Here is a 26,152-nt window from a genome sequence, read left to right as displayed (position 1 = left end):
AGCTTTTAGTATAAACTTTAAATTCTTACATATGAATTTTCCAACTGTCCCATTACAGGACAGTTAGAATTATACTCCCATGACAGGAAAATTATTAACTCAGAACCTCTGGCTGTTACAAAGAATTATGATCATCTGCCAATAAAACGCAGCAACCTTCACAAAAAGAGACATCATTTGGCTTTTTTCACTTCCGGAACTAACAGGCAATAAAGTTGTAGATTAAAGTGAAGCTGGGTAAAGGAAACACTTAGTGAACCTAGAAAGCTCGAACTGTAGTATTCTCCTTTAACAAGTTATTTCATATATTGACATTACATTTCAGGTTATGTCCAAGAAGAAGATTTAAAGGAAGAGGAAGATATAAAGGAGGAGGAAGAAGATGATGACGACAACAATTCAACTGCTCAACTCCAGGGCAGCAATGACACTGGCACGGATGAGGAGCATGAAGCGGGTCCTGAGCAGAAAGGGAACTTTAGTTACCAGAATTCCCCTGTCAGTCATATATCTAACCAGGATGCAGAAAACGAATCACTGCTAAGTGACGGTAGTGACCATGTGGCAGATATTAAAAGCATTTGCTCTAGAGAGCCACGGGACCCCAAAACCAGCACCCATCCCAAAGCCCAGAATGAAGCACATGATTGCATGGACAAAATGACAGCGGTCTATGCCAACATACTGTCAGACTCTTATTGGACAGGCTTAGGGCTGGGTTTCAAGCTGTCCAACTCTGAAAAGAGGAGTTGTGACAACAGAAATGGAGGGAACAAAGCTGATTTTGATTGGCACCAAGACGCACTGTCAAAAAGCTTACAGCAGAATTTACCTTCCAGACCTGTCTCGAAACCCAACCTGTTCAGCTCAGTCCAGCTCTACAGGCAGAGCAGCAAAATGTGTGGAACTGTGTTCACGGGTGCCAGCCGGTTTCGGTGCCGGCAGTGCAGCGCCGCCTACGACACGTTGGTAGAGCTAACGGTTCATATGAATGAGACAGGTCACTACCAAGACGACAACCACAAAAAGGACAAGCACAGACCTACCAGCTACTCAAAGCCACGAAAACGGGCTTTCCAGGACATGGACAAGGAAGATGCACAAAAAGTTCTGAAATGTATGTTCTGTGGTGACTCTTTTGATTCCCTTCAAGATCTGAGTGTTCATATGATAAAAACAAAACATTACCAAAAAGTGCCTTTGAAGGAGCCGGTACCAACCATTTCTTCAAAAATGGTCACTCCAGCAAAGAAACGCGTGTTTGATGTTAACAGGCCTTGCTCCCCCGATTCCACGACGGGGTCGTTCTCAGATACTTTTTCTCCTCAGAAGAATGCGAACCTGCAGTTATCGTCTAACAACCGCTACGGCTACCAGAATGGCGCCAGCTACACGTGGCAGTTTGAGGCCTGCAAATCCCAGATTTTGAAGTGTATGGAATGTGGAAGTTCCCATGACACCTTGCAGCAGCTCACAACCCACATGATGGTCACTGGCCATTTCCTGAAAGTCACAAGTTCAGCTTCAAAGAAAGGAAAGCAACTTGTTCTGGATCCTTTAGCCGTGGAAAAAATGCAATCGCTGTCTGAAGCACCGGCCAATGACAGCCCGGTTTCAAAATCAACCAGTAAATCATCTGCCGAGTGCATAGCTCCCACCTCTGAAGTAAAAAAAGAAAGTAAAAAAGATAAAGCTGATGATGCAAACAAAGATGAGAAAGCAGTAAAAACTGAGGAGTATGAAGACACGCTTCAGAAACCACTGGATCCCACAATGAAATACCAGTACCTCAGAGAAGAAGACTTAGAAGATGGTTCAAAGGGTGGTGGGGACATCTTAAAGTCCTTGGAGAACACTGTCACAACAGCCATCAATAAAGCTCAAAACGGAGCGCCCAGCTGGAGCGCATACCCCAGCATCCATGCAGCTTATCAGCTCTCAGAAGGAGCTAAACCGTCTTTGCCTGTGGGTTCCCAGGTACTGCAAATCAGGCCAACGATCACCAATAAACTGAGGCCAATAGCTCCGAAGTGGAAGGTCATGCCTCTGGTCCCTGTCTCAGCAAATGTGGCCCAGTGCACTCAAGTGAAGAAGGAAACCGATGACAAGGAGGAGGTACAAAAGGACTATGCTAAAGAGGGCATCCAGGCTGAGCCTGCCTCACTCAGCCAGAGCGAGAGAGAACCTCTCCTCAATTCTGAAGCCTCTGTGGAGCCAAAAAAGACAGAACCATGTCCCTTGAAAGAAGAAGACAAAATTAAAGAGGACAGCGGGAAAGAAAAAACGGTCCTCAAGGAACCAACCGCAGCTTCTCTTAGTAATGGCTGTGCTGCTGCCAGCCACCCGGCTGAACTGCCTTGTGTCAACCCGCTCAGTGCGCTGCAGTCAGTCCTGAATAATCACTTGGGCAAAGCCACTGAGCCTTTACGGCCTCAGTCCAACTCCAGCCCCAGCTCTAGCACAATGTCTATGTTCCACAAACCTAACCTAAATATGATGGAGAAGCCAGTTTTATCTCCTGCTCCAACCCCACCAAAGCCTGCAAGTGTGTCCAGGCACTATTTGTTTGAAAACAACGATCAGCCTATTGACCTGACCAAATCCAAAGGCAAGAAAGCTGAGTCAGCTCAAGCACAATCTTGTACTTCTCCACCTCAAAAACATGCTCTGTCTGACATCGCTGACATGGTCAAAGTTCTTCCCAAAGCTACTACGCCAAAACCCGCTGCATCTTCAAGGATCCCGTCTATGAAATTGGAAATAGATGTCCGACGCTTTGAGGATGTCTCAGCAGAAGTCTCCACTCTGCATAAGAGGAAGGGCAGGCAGTCAAACTGGAACCCTCAGCATCTTCTCATTTTGCAAGCTCAGTTTGCTTCCAGTCTCTTCCAGACATCTGAAGGTAAATATTTATTATCAGACCTAGGCCCACAGGAGCGCATGCAGATCTCAAAATTTACTGGACTGTCAATGACCACCATCAGCCATTGGTTGGCAAATGTCAAGTATCAACTTAGGAAAACCGGAGGAACTAAGTTTTTGAAAAACATGGACAAAGGACATCCAGTCTTTTATTGCAGCGACTGTGCATCTCAGTTTCGAACCCCATCTACTTACATTAGCCACTTAGAATCTCATCTAGGTTTCCAAATGAAAGACATGAACAGGCTGGCTGTGGAGCAGCAAACCAAGGTAGAGCAAGAAATCTCCAGAGTTTCAGTTCAAAGATCTCCTGAAACAATAGCTGGAGAAGAGGACACAGACTCTAAGTTCAAATGTAAGTTGTGCTGTCGGACATTTGCGAGCAAACATGCAGTAAAACTTCATCTAAGCAAAACACACAGCAAGTCACCAGAACATCATTCACAATTTGTAGCAGAAGTGGATGAAGAATAACTCTTAAGGTATGCATGCTCTATAGCGAGTTTTAATTTCATCATTTTAAGGAGGCTTCATAAGACATTCGTACTTTCTTAAATGTAGGAAAACAGTATAAAATGCATAATGTACTCCCGCTTCATTAATCCGATTGCATGTACATATCCATTTTATAATGTTTTCGGGAAGAGAGCTTGGTAAATGCATAACCACATTGCCCTATATAGAAAAGTTGCTTCTTATTAATGTTTTCAAAATAGCTGTTTTCCCAGTTCTCACTCGCTTTTTTGTTTCTAAGAATGGATTGGTTCACGTCCTATGCACTTCAGTGTGGAATGCAACAACTAAATGCTACTCTTTGCAATGAGAATGGAAAAAGCGGGAAAAAAGCACTGAAACCCAAAAGATTATTACCTCTTTCAGTGCAAACACACCAGTAAATCTGATTTGGATGGGGGAGAAGACGACAATTCAAATGTGAAATTAGCAAAACCTTAATTATTCCAAGTTTCTCATAATCTCAAACCCAGCCTCAAGAATCTACAAATAACTCTGAAAAGTTTCTCTCTAGAAGTTCGGGTTATTCTTTTGTTGATATTCAGTTTTGTAAAATATTTTCATATTTTACACTTACTTCGACACTTACTGTTGTGAGTGGCCTTTTTTGTTGCACCATTTTAACCTCTCTCTCCATCATTTCTTTTTTAAGCTTTAAGACATTTGATTATATTTTGTTCCGTGCTGGCGGGAGCACTAGTCAATCCATAAACATCACTGACTTCAGTGCAAGTTTTTGTCTAACCGGGGGCGGGGGGGGGGGGTAATGCTTAACTGAGGAAGCAGCGAGATTTTTTACAAGCTTAATATTTCAAAGACCTGTTAGTAGGATACTTCTCCGTTAGTGTTGCTATTTTTTGCTGAACGATACACCAACTGAAGTGCTGCCACAACCAATGTTTATAACGTGTAATGTAATATTCAGATGACACACAGTTTTTGCATTTTTAATTTTACTTGATTCACAAACTTGAATATTCTTGATTTAAATAAATACGCAGAACATCAACTAAAAGTCCAAATAGAAGTTTTTTGTTCTAACGAGTTTATTTCCAGGAAGGCTCTGTTAGTCATTGCCAGCAATCTCTCCAGCAGACTCAGGCTCTGCTGCTGGTCACAGAATAATCATGTGCAGATCCAGATTTTCTCCAGCGTGTTCATTACTTGAACAACATTCGGAAAACGAATCCGTCAGACAGTCAAAATTAAAGATGTGTTGTGAGTTGTCACTTATGCCACCTGCTATTGTGGCTATTCTCTGGCTAATTGAGGGTGCGAGCACTTTGAGGATGAATACCCGTTTGTGTGAAGATTTCGCATTTGTTTGCTGCAAATATTCATGAAGCTTTAAGAAACACTTTCTGTGTACAGAGCCAGCACAAGGACTGTGCATCACTTAAGCTCCATTAAAAAGGCTACTTCTGAATAATTTAAACCACTAATCAAAGGGCTACTTTGGGATGGGTAACAGAAGCTGTTACTGTAGAGTATAACGTCAGTATTCAAGTGCAATAAGATTCAAGGTTTGCATACATCTTGTGCGTGCTGTCGGCATTTGACTGGATTTATCCTTTCTGCATATTTGAGCCAGCAAAATTCCGTCTAACTCAAAAGGAGTTTGTTTTCTAAATTGGGCTAAGTTTCTATTTTGGCGTTTTTAACCCAACATTAGAACTCAACAAATAAATGTTCCTTGTTCATCTGACCATTCCAAATCAACATACCTGACAAAAGATGAGAAAACTACAAGAACTGGGTAGGAAAAATAGACCACGCTTTCTTTCCTTCCCCACCAGTTAATGATTATTAAGACCCTGACATTCCTAGTTTTCACACGAGAGATATCAGAGCAAACCAATAATTTGGGTACCATCAAACAAAAACTATCTGCCAAATATTTTAATATAACAGTCATTCTGGCACATTGGTGGCTTAATAGATGACAAATGTTTCAGGTTGGGTCTTAAAAGCAGCGTGTTATCACTAAGAGGCAAACCAAACACCCACCTTTATAAACATGCTACTATCGCTGAGGATTTGGGGAACAAATACAAAGGAAAAAAAAAAATCTCCAAGGGAAAAAAAAAGTGGTTTCTGCATTGTAATAACCTGCACAGGCACATCGCGAGTATTATTCAGGTGATGCGTACCTACATAAATAAGGCACTGTCCTTCCTGCCTTTGGGTACCGAGAAATTGCTGTCCTCTTAATATTCATCCATTTCTAATTTATATCAAGATGCAGGTTGTATCTTACCTTTGAAAAAATATATTTAAATGGCAATGACGGAGTGATAGCACTGTTATCTGGAACTATAATTTTAGTTGGTATGCATGATAGCACAAATTGTATGAAATGATGGGGTATTTTGGATAGCATTGTAAAGATTTTATTACAGTTTCGGAGCCGTAAGCCTGCCGAAGTTCGGCCTATGTGAGTAGTGTGGAGGTCAGAGTTTATTCATATGGTTTCTTCCTGAGATCTGCAAGGAGACTAAATCAAATAACAGGGATTTCCAGAGTTTACTTATTCTTACCATGTTATTTTAAAGATGCAGTGTACATTTGAATAATAACATAGAGGAGAGCACAGTATTTAGAAACACGAAATATATAGCGTGCTGAGATTCTTAAACCACACACATGCATTTGCATTTACTTCTAGGCAATATTGTAGGGAAATAGAAATGAAAATAGAGAAAATATATGAAAATAAATGGAAATAAACCAGTGGAAAGGGTACTGGAAGTATAGGAAGACATTAAATACATTCTATATTTCAATGACATTTGCTATTAAAGGTTATATTTTAAAATGTTAACTATCATTAAAAATATGAATGAATAATCTGGGTTAGTACTGTAGAAACATGTGTTATGTATATGGATTTATTTTTAAGACCTCTGTGAGGCTGTTTATAAGAAATTTGCTATAAATTCTTCTTAAATGTAAAGACGTATATATCTGTTTTATATTCATCTTTGGTGTTTTCTTGAATTCTTCCAGCTGATATGGGTTTAGTAATATAATGTAAAATTATGTGTAATATACAACAATCAGACGTCTCTATTCTTTTTCATTTAACCCGCTTCAAATTCGGTTTTATTGCTATTCTTCAAAGAAAACCCATGAACATTAGGGAACATGGATTTAATTAGAAGTAATTTGTATGTTGACTTATACCTTTGAAGAACATTTGTGCATTTTTTCAACTAAATTAGAATTTTTATGTTGTCCTGAGAAAAACGACAAGGCAGAATTGTATTTCTCACTTTGAAGTCAGGTGAGATCGGCTATAAACGGGTCGGTAACCGAGGCTCTCTGTGGTCCTGTCTATAACTCTTAATAGAAATAACTGTCTATACAGACAAATGTACCAACTCGATTGGGGAGATTTCTTTTTCAAAAGACCCTGATAAGTAAACAAGCAGCTACCTGAGATGAACTAATTTGCAAGTAAGGCTGCTGCAAAACAAAAAAATTAGTCATAATGATAAACAGCTTTTCTCTCTGTTTCCTCCTTTGTCTTTTTTTAACCATCAAGTTTAAAGCTTCTACAGTGCTTTTTTTCTACTTTATAGGAGACAACTGACATTCTGTGGTAAATGGAAGAAAGAGCAGAGCAGAACTGAAAATCCTCTAATGCACTGACACTAACTTGCCCTCTATTGTTGAAAATGAGCAGGCAATCATGATTGTTCATCAAATGGCTCCTAATGCAGTTAAAGCATTCAGCTATAATTTCTCCTTGCATTTATAATTACTGTCATAGACTGCACACCTCAGTGAGCAGATTAAAGCTATAAACTATTTAGCCGTAGCTTTAAGATGAGGAACTTGATTTGTCTGGCAGCAGTTATTTGTTAGAGAGCTTGACACTTCACATAAAAATGACTCAACTTGATGAAGAACAATGCAGTTTAAGCAATGCAGTGATTTTAAATCAGTCATTATACCACGCCCTGTAAGAATTGCAAAGCAATTTGTTAAATGATATATAGGACACGTAGATAACTGTATGTGTTAAGTATACCAAAATAGAAGATTTTTTTTTTTCTTCTGTGGATTTTATTTTCTCATCCCTCTGAAACGGTAGGAGCTGCTTGGAACATCATTTCCCACTATTAGCCAATGTTGGTGTTACATGGGCAAGGACAATTGTGTGAATTAGTAGTCCAAAACTATATTTTAGAGAATTCAGCTTGCTCTTCATCTTTCTTTTCTTCTTAGCAATAAGCAGTAAAAACTGAGAGACCCTTTCAGGAGACTCAGAGATGCCGGGGCATAGCTGCCTGCAGTTGTGTCCACCACGATTTTGTAAGCAGAATTTACCAACAAACCCGAAGGTTCTGCTCATCAGCCAGAAAGAGAGGGTTCGTTGCAGTGAAAGCCTTGATTATTCAGTTCGAATGGGACTTTTCTGACAACACCTTGTTGGAAAATGATGGCTTCTCAATGGTAAAAATATTCTGAGGGGAAGTCTCATTTTAAAATGGGCTTTTTGGGGGGATAAACTGGGTAAAATTGCTCAGCACCACGAAGGAGAGGAGACAGAAGAATAGGAAGAGGAATAGGTTGGCCTTTCCACTGTGCTAGAGAGACACAGAGCCCATCCCCAGCAAGCAACTACCTCCAGCTCATCGCTTCTCCCTCCAAATAGTCCTGTTTGGGTGAAGCCTCTGTTCCCCTAATCCTTTGAAATGTATCCCTCTTTCCCCGAAGTGGTAGATCAGGATATTTTTTAATTTAGCCTTTTTAAATCTTCAAATTTTTCCAGGATAGCATTTTTTCAATCTAGCAATAGTCCTTGTAAAACCAGTAATAGCATGTTCTTGGCTTCCCTGAGAGCAGGGTCAGGCCAGATGATACATAGAGTGTGTCAGCACAGATATATCAGTGCAGATTTACTTGATTTTTATGAATACTACAGGTTGCTATTAAAATCAGTATTATTTTACACTGCATTAGTGCATCCAATCCACTAGGTCAACCCATATTGTTTCTAGGCTCCGTAGAAGCATACTATATATGACAGTTCCTGCCCCCAAAAGGCAGGAACTCTTCTGCTCACAAACAGCAACTTTTAAGTATTTCGACCAGATTTTAACTGGCCTTGAATAGCACCTACCTCCTCAAGCATTCAGTATTCATAAGGATATAAAAATCTTGCCTTTTCCTTGCTGCGTCTGATATTATTAAATGCTACAGCCTTCATAATCTATAGCAGAGCATTTTTACCAAGTGAGATTTCAAAGGACAGGTATCTAAGTCTTATTTATACATTTTACACCTCAGCAATCAAATCGCAAGGATCAATAACAAAAGGAAAAGACATGAGCCGTATCCAGCCCTCAAAAGCACCTTTCAATAAAAATAATGTAATTTAGCAGGATGATCACTCAGTGCAAATATCATGGAGCACAGATGGAAAACGAGGAACATTAGAGATATGGCTTTATGGGAGGAGGAAAGGAGGAAGAGAGTTTTTACTATTTATTGGGATAATGAACAGGTAATTCATTATTATTAAGCTGTAGTCTTCAGGCCTCATTCTGCCATCTCTTCCCATCTCCTTGGGTCAAAATGGGTCTGTTTGTGCATCAAGGCAGGGGCCGTTGGCTGGAGAAGGATCAGGCCTTTGCACTAGCCTTCGCACGTCAGCGGAGTCTCACAAGATTTACACGCGTGCAGCTCCAACTCAGGACCCCGCCTGTGAGAAGAGGCGTGAGGTAGAACAAGCCCCGCGCAGCACAGAGCTTGTGGCGTAATTGTGACGGCGGGTCCTTCAAGCCCGTCTCACCTTCTGGAAAGGGGCAGCAGATCCTGGGGTTCCAGCCTGTGATAACGTTAAGGCACTGCACCAGGTGGCAGGATCAGAGCCCCTGAGAGAGCCAAGGGGGCTGATGCTCATCCTGCCACCTCCCTGTGCCTGGAGAACCGTGTTTTCCCAAGAGCGTGAATTGGCCAAGCCCTTGATGGTGTGAGGTGGCAGGAAAGGTCTCCTACACTCAAGCTTGCAAGAGGGATCCTGCCCTGGGGCGCAGCGTGGGCTCTGCCGGCTCTCCTCCCCCAGCCAAGGGACAGAGGGGATGGATGCGGGGCATGGCAGAGGCCGGGAGGCCGAGGAGGGCACATCGTGGGGCTGAGGCAGAGGAAGCAGCAGCACCTTGCTGGAGCGGAGGGAAGGGGGGAGGTATGGGGCCAGGAGGGGACTTGTTCGTCACAGTAAATTTACACAATCCCTTTATTAAAACAAAATAATTCCTCGTCCCCTCCAAAATCCCTCCCTGCCAGCACTCAGCGCCAGCTCTCCTGCCAGGGGTCAGCACATGCAGGAGTGGGGGAGGGAGGGATGGGGGAGCGGAGGAGGTTGTCATGTCTAATGAATACCCTGAATGTATCAAGATATATATTTTTTTCATTTCAGAAAAGGTTCCATTAAGAGGGAGACAGCCCTAACATGTGCTTTGGCCCCTCATCAGATTTATGAGTATTTGCTCTGCTCTTTAATAGGAAACTCTGCAGCAACTGCCACCTTGCCTGCTCTCCCTGAGATACACAGTGGCTTCTCAGGGAAATGCACTTCATTATTAATGTGAATTTGTACGTTTTTATGACACTGCTTGGGGGAAGGGGCAGGCAGAGATTTCCTGGTGATATATGCTCATTTCTAACCATTTATTGTCCCAGACAATCGAAGAACAATGATAAACATTGTTCTAGAAAGTGGAGGGTGCCGCAGTGACAGTTGTGAAGGGAAAGGAGAGGTGGCTAGAGTGGCTTTGATGTGGTTGTTTCCCTCCACCCCACCTCCTCCAGCAGCTGCATCAGATCAAGCGGCAGAGGGCTCTGTGCGGTGGCGGTCGCTGCCCCCTTTGCCCGCGTTCTCTCAGGCCAGCCAAGACCATTCGCTTGGTGCTTTGCTACAGCAGAGGGGGTACGGATGAAGGAGAAGGAGGAATTCATCCCTTGGGAAGCCTGAACTGCAGAGGATCTCAGGCCTGAGAGTGATCGGATGCTCAGAGTCCCCGTGCCCCTGTACCACTGCAGTCTCTTTTCTATTTATTATCAAGTGACCGGCATGGAAACCGTGCACACAGCAGCAGCTGCAAGGCAAAGCAGGCCAGGAAGACAAAGGCGAGGGTATGGGGACGTGGCTTACCAGGGTGTTCTCAGCATCCTCCAATTTCTTTTTCTACTCCACACTCATCCATGATTAACACAACTACACAAGAGCTCCAGGAGGTGATGAAAACGGTGGGTTTAGGCTGCAGTAGAGAACCAAATAAGTTCAGCCTTCAAGCTCGCTCAAAACAGAGAGATCAGGAAGTCCATGACCTCCACACACCCTTTTGTTCCCCTCTGCCGCCTTTCCCAGTAGTGCTGTGCACCGTCTGGTGAAGGTCAAGGTCATGTTACGCTGTGCCACACAGTCCCTCGAGCTCCAAAAGCCCTGGCGCTTGAGGGAGCTTCCCTGTTCCCTGCTGGGATATTTGCTCTCTGCATCACTGACAGACTGAGCTGCTTCTGTACTGTGGAGCCCGTAGCCTCCAGCTATAAGTGAACAATTGCCATGTTTTATGTTCATATTCTATTCCCTCACCCTAAATATGCACAATCCTTTGTAACAGGAGAGGTTCCCGACAGCTGAACACTGCTAAGACTTTCTTTATGACTGTTTTCTGCTCTTCTCCTAAAGCTGAATAGTAGTGAGGCAAGAACTTCCGAATACCATACAGAGTTAGGTCAAAGGCCCGTTGCCTCCATCCAGTCTCTGACCATGACCAGCATGAGAGCGTAAGAACAGGACTGACGTGGTACCATTCCAGAGCACTCTCCCAGCCTCCAGATTTATAGTTCAGAGACTTCTTCAGCTGGAGGAGGTTGTCTTCGCCGGCTCCCAGAGAACATGCAGGAGGCCTTCCTGATAGCTGCAGAAACAGACACAACTGGGAGGCCTCTTGGGGTGAGCTCTGGAGGTGCCCCGTGCCAGGGCAGGGAGCAGAGGATGTACAAAGCAGCCCACGGCAGTCAGAATGGCGCTGAGCCTTCGTGCTTGCTCTTTGCTCATGGCTAAGGAAGGAATCACACCCAGAGTGCAGAAGTGATATCAAACCCCCCCAACCTAAGGGCATCACGCTGTATTCCATTCTCTGTTCTGCTTTCCCTGGGAGATTCCCATGATGCGATAAAAACGCCACCCTCAGAAGACTTCCCTCTCATAATACTAGTTTGATCCCTTCTGGGTTTGCTTGCAGCTTTTCTAAACCTCCGAAGCACTCTGTGCAGGCAAAAGTGTTTTCCCCCTCTCTTGTTAAAATCTCAAATGTGAAACTGCTATTTTCATAGCCATTTAACGAAAACTCACACCCTATTTCTGAAAACCCCCAAGTTTGTACCATGAGCCACACAGGTTACCTGAAATTGCCGCAATACATGTAACCGGTACCCTGGCGTGGTCCACAGCTGCCGTAGATATCTCCATCACACAGCTCCACCTCTCCAATTCTCTCTCATTTCTAGCCAAGACTTAGAAGAACCTTGCTGTCCCGTTCCCTGTCCCGTTCCCTGTCGCCGCCCTCTGCCGCCCTTCATGCAGCTCTGTGCAGTCTCCCGTAGCCGCCTGTGCATCAGTGCTCCAAGCACAACAGCGGCAACACAACATCGACTGCCTTTCGGGGGGAGGCAAGGCAAGCTACGGACACTGATCACTGTTGGGGCTGTGTCTTCATGGCTACCCGCTTTCCTTACAGGGTCATTTAAAAAGGTGGCCTTTTACCCATCGGTTGGTCTGCATCCCAAGGGACATCACAGAAGAGTCCCTCTGAGATATAACGAAACTGTGGCCTGTTTCTGCCTGTGTTCAGTGAAGTGAACATGCCGCTCTTCTGCTGGAGAAGGGCAGATCGAACACCTCCTTCGTGCTCGCTCAGCTCGGGGGCAATCAGCCACGTGTGGGTCGGTCTGCAGTGAAGCTCACCCTCGACCAGACGTACACAGGCAGATAGGCTGTGGGTGGGCTTCCAGTTCAGTAATTCACTTCCCTCCCTAATCCCACGGAGCCCTCATCTGTTGGCCTTGGTTTTTTACGGTGCAAGACCCAGGTTTGTCATCCAGGGAAAAGACGATGGGGGAGGTAAAACTGTTCACTTGATCAGTGTTTTTTTTAAAACAATGTCTGTGCTCCCAGGAATTATGTGGTGGCCTTCTTCTATAAATCACAAATGCACAAAAAAAATAACTCTTAGTACTTTTCCAAAGAGATTAGGGTGAAAGTTCCTACACTCATATTTCATGTCTGGAAAAAAATATCAACAAGCGTGATAAGTATAGCCAAAATGAGTGTAAAAGCACACCCTGTCATTTGTTTTCCATGTGCCATATGTTTTCCGAATCCCGCACCTCCCACATACAAATTGCATGCAATAATGTGGGGTGCACACATTACTCAGGATTATTTAGTTAAGCCCTGCTAATATAGAGGGAATTAACTTAGATAAAGTCAAGCCACTGTGCTTTGTTTTGGGTTTTTGCTTATTCTGGATTCATAGAGTAGAAAATTAAAGATCCCACTGTGCCAGGCTTCGTGTCATTTGGTTTTAATTTAATTCATCTCTTCGATTCTCCCTGTTTCTCCTTCTCTTTGAGTATCATCGGTAGGTGGTCCAAGCATCAACCAGAAGATTTACTGGCAAGGCTAAATGTATGAACACTGTAACACATTGTTTTTCTGATATGATTTAATGACCTTTTTGGCATTCCCATGGCTGTTGAAATCTTCCATAATAATTCCCTTTGGCAGCCAAAGCTCCTGTTGATCAGGTGAAAGCTGATGCAAATGTCAGATGTCAATAAATTTGTAATCCATAAACGTAATGCTTGGTGCTGGAGTGAGGCAGGGTTAACCAGAGTGCAGCAGGAGACACCTCGGGTGTGAGCTACATGTTCTCATTGTGAACAGAAAACAGGCAGGGAAGGAATGCCACCTCCAAAACTGCTCCATAGCCAAGCTCTTTTCCTTCTCCACACTCCCCACTCTCCCTGCGTGTTTTCTGAATTGCCGAGCTTTGACAAAAGAAGGGTTTATGGCTTGTGTTTGGCAGAGCGGGTCTGGCAATGCAGGTTCTGTCCCTCGTTCTGCTTTTGACTCATCATGTGAGGTTGGGATTTAACTTCTCTGCTTCTAAAGGAGCTCTTTACAGTTCAGAGGTTTCAGAGGCTTCAGGGTTTGATCCTGGAAACGATTAGTTATGCAAGATATTCCAGTAAATTAACAAGACCACTTACATAACTTAGGTGTTGCAGGAATGAGTCATGACTCATTTATAGTTTTAAGATTCTTGGAAGGGCTGAGCCATGCAAGAAACTTGATTTTATATACAATAAAGACATACGAACAATCACATAATTTCCCGAGAGATTTTCTGGAGGGCCGTCCACTTTGACCTTTGACTCTGAAAAGCTCCGGTTTGTTTGACATTGAAAAAAAGCACATGTGTGAATTCAGTGCCATGAGCATTTGCTCTTTGAACATGCTGGGGCTGAACACAGCTGAACTAGAAAAGGCTGCAACAGCTAATGTACTGGGAAAATATAACAGAGGCATTTACTTAATAACTCAACTAATTCCTTTAGCTCACCTTGTAGAGATTTAACCTTTGAATGAGAGAGTCCCTAGTTCAAAATCCCATGTCTCCTCTGTCCTCATGTTAATTTTTAAATTATATATCATTGTTGAGAGGCCCTTGTGTTGAGCATTACAGGCTATTTTTCATGTCTGAAATGGGGAATTATAACTGAACATTAGCTACTGGCTATAAATCACACGGAACAAAGTGGCATCTGCATCCACTCAGTAACAAGAGTGGGAGAATTGTAACTTACTCAAAACGAGACAGGAAAGAGGACACAAATGCGGTAGCAGAGATAATTGGGACTGGAGAAAACTAATGGTTCTTCCAACTGGGTGATGCTCTGGGCTCCCGTTCTCCGGAGCTCGCCGCAACCAGCGTTGTAAGTGCACGGTCGCAGTAGGAGCTCAGTCAATCTGGAGGGCAAACGTGGAGCTGGAAGTTATTTCCCTCCCTCCCCGCGATGCCACCTAGCATCCTGCAGACCTGCTGGGCTGGGGCTGGGGTCGGGGAGAGCCTTTTCGCAGCCTGGAAATAGCACTTGGCTCTTGCTCTCCCCATCCTCGCCCTCCATCAGCAGGCATGAGTGAGCAGTGACCACGATCCCCTCTCTCTGGGATATGTTTTTGTTTCTAATTGTAGCTAAAGGCTGGGTAAGGAGGAGGCAGGACAAGGCTGCTAACAGAGCCGTTATCAGGGCTGCTGGGTAGGGGCAGCCCAGCTCCTTCCCTGCTGCTAAGCTCACCGGGCAGGAAGCACCGCTGCTCCTCTGCCTTCCTGAACGGCCCACTGACGATACAGCCTTATCGTAAAAGACAACAAAATAAGCCTAAACTTCTTGCTGAGCCTGGCCTGCTTCATGCATTTGTCTCTGCTGGCCTTTCTTCTCCCTTTTTTGTGTTCTTTTAATTCCTTCACTTTTGAGAAAGCTCCCGCGATCTCTCGTGTCCTCATTGCAGCAAGCGAGATCTACCTGTTGCTCTGTGTCACTGGAAATTAGTTGGTCTCTTTCTGAGAGAGAGATCGCCTTGAACTCTGCACAGCACCTTGCACAGTGCGGGCTTGTGTCTGCTATTGGGTTTGGACCCTAATGCATCAACAGCTTACATTTTTAAAAAGCCAGCTACACACCTTTCGGCCTAAGGTGCGGGGGGCCTCCCAGGATGTTTGTTGCTGCCCCTCTGTTCAGCTGTTCCTCGTCCGGGGGTCACACACCTTCATCTATACAGCACCGGCCACCGGAGCTGCTTAACAAACTACCTGAACTGAATGTAGGCAGGGACTTGGGCTGACCTCTCCCTGCAATGCAGGTCTCTTCTTAAAAACAGCACAGACCTCCACAAAGAGATTTTACTGGAATTAAAGCTTTAGGTTCCTTTCACGACAGACAATGAAGAAAGCAGTTTTTACAGCTAGGCCGGGTCAGCGTCCCGGCAGGAGGCATGTGCTCAGGAGCTGCCACCAGGACGGGGGTACCAGGAGCCCTCCTGCTGCTGCTGTCGGGTGAAGGTGACCTGCTGATTGATGCAAGGTCCTCTTCTGCTCCCTTACTCAGTGTCCCAAGCTGGCAAGTGGGTGCAGCGTTTCCAGGATTAAATCCAATAGTCGGCACTTTATGTCCCTCACAGCTTCCTGACAAAGCCTGGCCCCGCTCCAGCTCTGCACCCCCGTGCAGCGGGCTCAGAAGCCGTGGTCCCCGAGCAGTGGGGTCTTGTTGTGTCTGTGCAGCGCCAAGCGCAACGGGTTTCTGGCCCAGGACTAGTCTCTGAGCAGCAGTAATCGTAATAGGTGCTTTGCTGATTAGAGGCAAACTTAAGAACATTCTTAAAAGCTTTGCAGAACAGAGGCCTATGTGCTCTGTATTTATTAGGCTGTTCAGCAGTAATTCAGACAGCTGAGAATTGTTGAGGACCTGGTCTATCTAATTGTGTGTCTAAATCATAGTTTCACCGTGATTCAGAGGTACTAACATTACAGTCTGCACAGAATGGCTTAGGTTATATGGTCAGATTCCTGCAGATGGTCAGTTTGTACCATAAAATTTAAAATTACAACTCGGACCATAAAGCTACTGCCTCAAATTTATTATATATTGCAGCACAACAAGCAAATTAATACTAGATGCAGTATATGCCCGGACATTAATGTGAGGAGAGGATGAAATATTCTCCTCCCAGCTCCTTGGTACACGCTCCCTTCAGAGCAGAATTGAATTGCCCGGAATCACCAAAGAGGAGGAAGTCACCAGGAGCGCGGTCCGGTGTGGCGCTGGGCTCCGGGGACACGGGAAGGACGTTCCACACCTCGCGGCATGAGGCCCCAGGGCTTCTGAACTTGCGGTTCTGCTCTGTGCATCATGCATGCAAGAGCTGAGCTCTCAGCAAAATCTTTTTATTATTCGTCATAAAGAATCGCAGCTGTGAAAAGCAAACTAGGGAAGGAGAGTGGGAACAGGCAGGCGCTCTCCCTTGGACCGGTGTAAATCAGGAGTAACTCCTCTGCAAATCCGCTGAATTATGCTGCTGTCACTCGGACATCAGACCGGAATCAACCCCTTTACCTGCAACGGATGAGTGAAATATCTCACAACTGTGTGTCCAGGAGCCTCCTAAGCTTCTTGCAGAGCTGCTGTCAGTGTGCCCAGGGCAGAAGCATATTTTTTTTCTTACTGTTGTACATAAGGGCTCTGCTGCAGCCGACAACATGAAATGTGTTAGTTCGGTTTGTTCAAAATGGAGTGTGTTTGTTAAGTGTTGCCTCTTTGATGTTGCACTGCCATCTCCATCTTTGTCATCATTGCCCATCTTTTTCAATCTAATGAACTCAAACCATCAGTGCAACTTAAGTTCGGCTGTCTGTTCTTGCATAGTTAATATTAAAAATGTACTAACAGTGTGGCTGCGAAATCAAATTATGCACATAAATATGCTGGCATAGCAGAGGAGGCGGCAGAAGCTGAAGTTAGCAACATTGATGCCAGTTCACATTTGCAAATCAACCGTCAATCTGTCATTAAACATGTTATCAAATGATGATAAGTGTATGCTTCTTGCTTGCATTGGCGCGCTTATTCCCGATGTTGATGTGCATTAATGGGATAATGTGCATTAACATAGTCTTGCTTGGATGAACACAAAACATTTTTTATCCGTCTCAGTTTGTTTCCCCCTGTGGCCCCCAAGTAAGTGTTTTGTGTTATCAAATTGCCAAAAAATGGGAAAACACATTACTTTTAATTAGCAAAAATTTTGAGTCATTTTTTTTTTTTTTTTTTTCATTTTTATCCAGACTATCTCCTGTGTGTTGTCAGTCGAGGTGGGGGGGACACAAAAAAACATTCCGTTGCCTTCTTTAAGTAAAACGATTAATGTCAGAAACTCAGAGGCTGACAATTATGTGCTGTCTTAATGCACTGGCCTTTCATCTGCAGTCCTTGCTTTTGACACGAGTGATGGTTTCAGTTCAGTGATATGAAAGGCAGGAAAGGAAACGATCTCAGGCATTTCCAGCCCATTGTGTGGTGCCGCACTCAGACATGGCAAGCAGTCCTTGAGCTGGCTTCATTTAACAGTTTCGCATATGAGCTGGCAATGGCTGCACCCAGAGATTAAACAAAAAGCTGAAGAAGAGCGCGGCTGCTCTAGGAGGGAGCTGAGTTTCTGAAGGAACGTCCCACGCGTTTGCCCGGCTCCGTTATCCCCTCCCGTGGGGATGGTCAGGGCTCCACTCATGGTACACGCTGCCGGGAAACTTCCAGGGAAACTAAAACAAAAATCCTCATGGAAAGAACAAAAAGTGGCTGAAGGCATAAAGCCATTCAAAGGGCCGGATGATTGTCACCCAGGACAGGCCAAGTGCCTGCCCGTCTCACAGGCTCTGCCCCGGCGGCGCCCAGGCGGTGAGGGCTCAGCTCATCGGCTGCCCAGGGAAGGCTCCATTGCCTGGGGAATGATGTGAACAAAACAAATAATAATATTTTTGTTTATAGCTTCTGTCTAGAATTGACTTATTTGCCCAGGCTTTTGGAAAAAGTTGAGATGGAACTCTACCGGAGCAGGAAAAGCGTCTTTCACATTTACGGGACTTCAAGGTTTTCAAACTCTTTTTAAAACGTGAATGAAGCAAGGTTCTTCCCACCCCTTGGAGAACAGCCCTCCTCTTAAACCCTTTCCTATTTATGCTCTAGGGACACAACTGTGATGACCTACCCAGGTTTTTACAGTAAAACAGTAATAGTAATGAAAAGCAATATGGATAGTGTCCGGTCCTGTTCAAAACACCTGGAATTCTTCCTGGAGTTTTACTAGGACTTCACTAGTGGTGTTATCAAATCAGGCTCAGGAGTTGCCTTAAAGGAAAGTCAATCACTTAAGGTGTTTTATTTTTAGTTTATGAGCTGGAAAATAAAACTTCTTCTAAAACTTTTATGAAAGACATCATATTATTTATGTGTTTCTAAAATAGCAACTTTTTCTCATATAATAGAAATGTTTATACACTGCTCTTAGGCTCTGCTTATGACGACATCTAACCTCCAAACTTGGTTTGGGATTTATCTTGAATTTTAAAAAATTAGAACTAGTAGAATAGTGAGCTTCTACAAACTATGAGGTTTTTTGGTAAATGGGTCAAACTTTTGATCGCTCTTTCTTTTTCCTCAGTCTAATGATGCCATTAACTATAGGCATCCTATCCAGGTCTCTGATTTCTACTGTCTGGGTGACTTAAAGAAAAATAATAGAGAATAATTATTGATTTTTTTTTAAGTTGTCTTGATTTTTTAGAAGTAATCCATTGCATTTCCTATTACTTCTAAATTGTGGATACATCAGCACAAGTTGCATAATCATAAAACTCTAATAGCAGTAATTGTGTTCCTGTTAACCCTGGCTTCAACAAGTCCTCATGTTTTCTACTTCCAAACCAAAGAGCTTCTAATACAAAGAGCTTGAGTTTTACGTATCTTTTCTGTTACACATCCATTACTGGCAGGATTTATCCAGCAACATTTTATTTTTTTTGCAGTTGTGTAGCTTTGCGTTGCTCCTACTCCATGAGCTACCTTGAAATTAACTTGTCAAACGTTCGTCCCACTGCTTTGGGAAGGTTCCTAATCAGAAGAGCAGACCGGTTTGTCATGACTTGCAGGAGAGGTGTTGGAAATGGCATTAAAGAGGCTGGCGGTGAAGGCTGTGCACGAGGGACTCCTGGAAGGCAGCTCAGGCTAGGCTCCTGTGAGGGACTATTTGTATCAGAGATGGCACTTGGGAAACTCCAGAGAGAGGCATGTCTCAGTGTCTCACTTTCCACATTGACTTTAGCCCCTTTAATACATCTCCCTCAAAGTGCTTCATCACCAGGGCCCAGCCCTCTCTCTTTTCGGGCACTTGGCAAACACCAGAACAAGGTGCGAAGCTGTAGAAAACCGAGTATCGCAAAACTGAACCGCCACCCAAACTGTTGGCCCCATCGTGCTCGTTCCTGGGAGAAGTCTGGATCTGAGTTTTACCTTTGCTACTTCAGCCAGTCTCTACTTTGAACAGAAGTATTAATCAGGTGCTTTAATTTACCGGTTCCTGTTAAGCAGTTTGAAACAGTGAGCGGCTCCGTTATTGCTCGGTATTCATATACCAAAGCAAATGTTGAACAAGGGATTAGCGGTAACAGAGTTACGCTGTTCTTGCTCTCTGTTCTCCCAGTCTCTATTCTTCGTGCTGTATCTTGTTCTATTATCTTAGGCCTGACTTTGGAGTGTTTTCAGTTTTTGAAAATGGCAAGTAATTAGTCAATATGTTTTCACCATATGTATCAAGCTCAGTAAAGAAGCAACCATTGGCCTTTGTCATGGCACAGTAAGCGTTCGTTTTCTCAGCACTTCAAGTTATGTGGAGCGTGTGGTGAACGCCAAAGAATTTAATGAGGAATTTTACAATGAAACATTTGACATAATAATTCACAGTTCAGCGCAGTTCACAAATTCGGGGTGAGCCCCCTTTTAAGATCGCCTCTGTTTGTGCTGTTCACGCTAGAGATCTTGCAGGAGCTGCCTCTCCCCTGCCCGGTGCCCTGTACGAGCAAAGAGGCTGTGCGAAGGGCGGATAAACCGTTACGGCTCAAAATGGTCCCGTTTTACATCTTCTTGGCACAGATGCCGTGTACAACAAGGGAGGACTCTTGAAACCCTTTTTCCCTTCCAGACTGGCTTTTTACTTACCCTAAGCTAGTTAATGCATGCTTCCCAGATAGACATTTTTGCTTTAAGGCTTCCACTGTTGCTGACTGTTAACAATCTTAAAAGAAGGTCAGAATCTGATCGTAACACTGCTGATAGGAAGTGGCATTTGCCCAAATTTTGTCACCTCCTGAGCAAAAATATGTCCAGTGTTTTCTAGAGAGAGATGGGATAGACAGCAGCCTTGCCTGGGCCATTCTCCCCTCTTGGGAATATTGTATTTCTGTTATCTGTGGAACAGGTTTCTGCATTCCCTGCTGGGTTTCTTTAGATTTACAGATAAAACATTTGAGCTCAGACTCAGTTCAGCGAGTTACAGGTATTTTGTTTAACATTTTGGGGTACGTACGTATACTGATGAATGAGAACAATGACACGTTGCTTTACTGCAGTCATGATTTAAATTTATGTGGCATTGTTACTGAAGTCGATAGGACTTTTCCCTGAGTATGTTTTGCAGGGTACAGTATCATTAAAATATGACAGTTAATAGTCTTGTTTATGTTATTATATTTAATGAATAAATATATCAGTCTGTACATCAAACTCAGTTTTGTTTATACTCTTTAATTGTAGTCTTATCTACCCTAGAAGCATGTTATATCTTTTAATTTTATAATTATCCACTTTATTCATGTGTGACACTACAGAACTGCTGCTTGTATCCTATGAGACATCCAAACACGAACAGATGGAAGACAGGCAACCACTAGGAAATTCAGATCTGGATCTGAATCCAACTCCATATTTTCAAAACGCTCCACAATTTCAGGTCCAAGGTCTTGGTCTGGGCTGTCTAATTTATATAGCGTCTCTGAACATGACCCGTCAATAGGGACTTCACATGATCCATCAACACCTAAATGTTGTTCTCTGTCTCTTGAAAGAGGCCTGAGCTTTAAAGGCAAAGAGGGAGCACTTCTCATGTTGCCCTTTCTGAAGTTTTTCAGAAAAGGAATTCAAAATTTATTGGGCTGTGGAGAGGGAACAGAAATATAAGCATAACTTTTTTAGCCTAGTGATTACAACACTTGGCTGGAAAGGGTAAATGCCAGTCTGTGCTCCGAGGACTGTTTTCTTTGAACTAAAGCCGCATGGAAAAATGCACTCAGATTCCTCGGGAGTAAAACCTCAGGGTCTACCTCCCCAGGCAAGCAACCCTCACTAGGCAGCAGAATTGTGCCCATGCCCACACCCATTTCTTATCTCTCAGTCTGAGATTTGCTTTTGTGAAGCTTCCAAGGACCAAACAGAGGGTTGGAAAATGTAGGTTTGGTCCCCTACAGCCGGCTGAGTGCTCCGACTGCTCTAAGCCCAAAGAAATCCATAAGTCAAAGCAAGAGAGTTTTAGGAGAGCAAATTCTAATAGGATTTTTAAAGAAGATCTACAGACCCACCTTCTTAGACATCTCCTAGACTATGAACCCTGAAAGGCAGTAGAGTAGAATGCAGGAGAAATAGCTGAGTAGCTATATTTCAGCGATAACTGAGCAGAGTCCCAAAGTCCCAGAGAGACAGACCCTACAAGGAGGGATTAACCTGCTCTCAGCATCTTTCTGTTTTCCAGGCCTGGCATAAGCAAACCACCTCAGAGCCTGCTGAATTTTATAGGTTCCCTTCTGAGACATCCATCTTCTCCCAAGCCTGAAAGTTAACTCCCTGCTCAAAACACGCAGTTTCCCAAAGCTTAGTTATCCAGCTCCCACGTCCTTCTTTGCAGCTGAGTGAGGGTGATTCTGTGCTTTTTATCAGCACAAATTCCCTGGGGTGGCACTAATTATAAACCAACGAATGCTTTGGCAGATGGGTCTCCTCTAGAGTTGAGTTAGATGAGTAAATCCATCAGCCAAGGGGCAGGCAGCAAACTCGTGCCTAGCCGTGGAGCAAGGCTGTTAGAGGAGAAAAGCATCTCGGCACTCATAGGTCGCATCCAAAGCTGAACTTTCGCATTTGGGATCTTTTGCCAAAACAGTTACAGGGAAATAAGCCAGAATGAAAAGTCTAAAGGTATGGTTCTTATACGGTAAAAGTTATGTTACCTAGCTACTTGTACCATAGTGCTGAGCAGTTCCGTAAGCTCCTGGGTGTTAGGCGTGTGCACAGGAGCACAGCTTTCACGCCATTCTGCATGTTCTCCGTGGAAATTTTTCTTTTTGTCTGTTGATGTATAACAACAAATATTTTCTGCATGATGCTGTTTCCGAAGGTTAGTACCTCCTTTTGGATCCCCCAGCCAAAGCACGTGCGAGGGCAGGCTGGGGAAGGGGAACAGCCCTGTATAAAACCATAGCCCAGAACGAGTTGCTGAGATTACAAGAGAGCAGTAGGCAAGAAGAGACACGTGCAGTCAGGTAATGACAATAAAAAATAAAATAAAATAAAAAGAGGGTTAAGTTTCCCCAGGGACATCTGTAGTTTCTGAAAGCAACATCTTTACTTAGTATATTGTTTTCCTCCTTCTTAATTGGTTTATCTAGTTGCTGGGCAATATTTTAACTTAGATTTTGAAACCTCCCTCACCTATTCTTTGTTTGAACAGAACTTCTAGTAAGTGCCCTCACAATATTCACCTCTAAGGCAGCCATCTAAGGAAGGGAAAATCTGCTTAAGAGACTGACACAACCAAAGTGAATACTTTTCCCAGTTAGCACTTGAAGAAGAAAATATCATAATATTTAAACCAGTTTTGAAAACTTTCCATGAAATAGGGGAAGGGAAAAAAAAACCCATAAAACACTAGTTGAATACAGAGCGAGGCCAAAGAGAGTTCAGTTACCATAGAGATTATTACTGGCAATTGGTACTCAGCAGCAGATTGGGATCTGTTACAATATTTTTATTAATCTTTTCTCTTAATTGGTTATTTATGTATTTTGGATCCATCTCTGTGCTGGGTCCAGATTTTACTCTTTACCTGTCACTCTTTTTGACATGAAGCAGTAATGACTGTGCCAGATATCAGCCATTTCCTAGATTTGTAAACATTAGCAGGGGTCACGAGTACGTCAAATACCACGTGGACAAGTCACCGCGCTTGGCTTGGGCTGGCAGAGGAGGAGGGGGAAGCAACGCGCCCCGTCTCTGCGAGGCTCCTTCACAAGCACTTTTCCGTGCAAACCCTTATTGCCGTTATAACCGTGGTGATTTTTTTGCAGGTACGGCAGTGGGGATGCAGAATGCCTTTTCCCCTTTCAGTTTTCCCTTGCATTTATGCAAACCTAGTCGATTAACACATGCGTGTTCCAGGGCATAAACTGGTAATTTAGGGAATATCCTGTTGTAAAGCTCTCTCCTCCCCGTCTTCCCTTGCTAAAGATTCCTCCTGTTGCCTGTGTGTGTTGCAGCAACTGAAAACGCCCAGCCTTTTTATAGCTATGTCAGTGGAAATATGCTCAAAGGCCAATGTTAAGGGAGTTTTTTAATCAATCAGCTTCTAAAAATTCAATTTTTTTGAGTGCCCAGTCCTGTACATACCCGGTGTTAAATGCATTTTAAAATGCTGCTAGTTATGTTTTTATCCACCACACCATTTGCCTTTAGGGAGATATTTTTTCAGGATGCCTGAGATCAGCCAGAGCCAGCTGGGTTTTCACCCGCTTTCCCCCGCTCATCCCCAGCCGGCTGCTCCCTGCCAGCTTCCCCTGCCTCTCGGGTGCGGGGGCACGGCGCAGCACAGTCGCAGAGAGGTGCCGAGCGGGGAATCCGGCTACAGGGAGTGCTCTCAGCTGCACAGTGTGAACAAAGTAGAGTCAAAAAAAGAGAGAGAGAGATAGAGAAACATGGTTTTTTCGCCTCTAATCTCCTTTAGTTATCGTGATCTCAAGGGTTATCGGTAATGATAGTAGGCGCTGCATTTCAGATGGAAATGTGATTTTCCAAGCTGACGGTGTCACTTTAAGTAAACAAAGTTAATTCTGCTTCCTGCTATGCAAGGCCTAATCTCATTACCCAAACCACAAGTAGCATAACAGAAAATATTCCCATCTGTCAAAAGAACTTAAAATAAAGGTGGAAATTGTTTTTATGTTTTGTCCCTCTTCTTCCCCCCACATCCCTCAGTGGACATTAATTATCACATCAGATCTCTTTAAACCTGTTCAGGTCCTCCAGCCTCTGCCTGTGGTTCCTTCTCCATTTGATGTCCCTATAGAATAATATTATTTATGTCGCATCTTGGCATTAATACTCCGTTTTGATGAGCTGTAGCTAAAGGATGCGAGCCGGCAGGCTGACCCGTTCCTCCTGCCGCCCTCTGCTCCGAGCGGGCAGAAACCAGGTGACATGAGGTCAGCTCAGGGCTCTCCTGGAGGTGCTCTAGGTTATGCTCAGCCCACCCAAAATAAAGAGAGGAAACCTCTGAGCTAGACACAGTCCAACAGGGAGCGAGGGATTGAGATCAGGTGTGCTGAACCTGTGCCTACAGCCCCAGGGGGCTCGTCGACCTCTTGCATACACGCCTGTAGTCGGGGAGGTCTTGGCCTTGGCCTCACCCAAACTGCATGAAATGGCAGAGCCAGGCAAGCCCCCTGTGCCTCATTGCTGACACTGCTGTATTGAGTGTGTCCAGCCTCAGCACGCTCCCGGGCTTCTCCCATGCAATGCCCGGGACTGCTGCTGGTGGGCAGGGTGGATGGGGCCAGTGTGTGCTGACAGGAGCTCAGCCACAGGCATCAAACAGCAGACCAGGGCTGAAAAGCAATCCCAGACCAGCATGAAACATCCCCACGGCAGCGCAGCACCGGTGAAAGCAAGCAGGGGATCCAGAACAGGGGGCAAGCCCTGTGGGGCAGACATGCATTTTCCAGCACTCATGGAGGAGGGTAACTGCACTCATTCCCTTGCCATTTCCACAGGTGTAAATCCAGAACAGCTTCCCTGGATTTAGATCAGTTCAATATGGTTTACACGGGGAGAAGAATCAAGGAATCAGCGTTGCAGACTTGGGCGGGAGCTCTGCCGGTGCAGGGAGCAGACCCCGATGTCCCCAGGTCTGACTTTAAGCAGAAGAAAATCCAAACACACTATCCAGTAATTCTCAGCTCATTTCAAACCAGCAGCCACCCATCATAAGAGGATCATTCATAAAACTCTCCAACAACAGTGTTTTTTCATCCCCTCTTCATTTAAAATGACCTTTATGTGACGATAACGTCTGCCTTGCTGAGCCTTAATTGCTTAATTAGAGAAGCAGGTTCGCTACTCGACAAACATTTTTTTTAAACTCTCTTTTTTCTTGCAAGTATGCTGGTTTTTTTTTCCTTTTCAGCTCATCAGCAGTATTTTAAAAGCTTTTAAAATACCCTTTCAAGTGGTTACATTTTGTTAGTTTATTTATCTATTAGCCATTTGAAGGTTTTGTTTTCCACTCTCTTTCTGAGAGGTATTTATGGCAGGAGTCTTTCCCGTTAGGATTTTCTCTGCCTTTTACTACCACACTTGCACAGCACTTTGCAAAAAAATGCTGGGTTTTGCTGAACAGCTGTTAATAGGTTCAGGGTGTGCTTGGGAATTTATTTACCACGGGCAAGTTCTTAGGGCTGAGTGAAATAGCCTGCACCTGCTTCACATGTGAAGAGCAGAGTGTGTGCCCACCCTGAGAGCTCCGGTGAGCCTTGGTCTGAGCTGTGACTCCCTGCTCTCCTGGAGCTGGCCTTTTGCAGCAGGTTTGGTTTTTATTTTCTTTCTTGTATGGGACTTTTGAGCAGTATTAGTCTATTTTTGTAGTGGTGTTTTTAAGATCTAGCTGAACAAGCTATTACTGTAGGGTTGCTTCTGACTGCATGATTGTTGATAGTTCTAAAGAAGTCAATTGACTCATTTGTTCTGAAAAGCCATACGTGTTTTGCCTTAGGTT

General features: G+C 44.1%; 1 protein-coding gene across 2 annotated transcripts in view; it reads left to right on the top strand.

Annotated features, from left to right (window-relative positions):
* Positions 1-26,152, top strand: part of TSHZ2 (teashirt zinc finger homeobox 2) — a 234,176-nt gene that overhangs the window by 141,344 nt on the left and 66,680 nt on the right. Inside the window, exons 2-3 of one of the 2 annotated variants that reach the window (XM_075108961.1) lie at positions 326-3,404; positions 19,092-22,799. In XM_075108961.1, coding sequence (XP_074965062.1) covers positions 326-3,396 — 3,071 coding nt within the window. In that variant the 3' untranslated portion in view covers positions 3,397-3,404; positions 19,092-22,799. Of the gene's footprint in view, positions 1-325; positions 3,405-19,091; positions 22,800-26,152 lie in introns of those variants that run through there. The other variant, XM_075108960.1, reaches the window with a different exon arrangement.

The sequence above is a fragment of the Phalacrocorax aristotelis genome, chromosome 13, assembly GCF_949628215.1.
Source record: "Phalacrocorax aristotelis chromosome 13, bGulAri2.1, whole genome shotgun sequence".
Lineage (NCBI taxonomy): Eukaryota > Metazoa > Chordata > Aves > Suliformes > Phalacrocoracidae > Phalacrocorax > Phalacrocorax aristotelis.
Note: the sequence above shows the minus strand (reverse complement) of the source record. Positions and strands in the feature narration are given on the sequence as shown.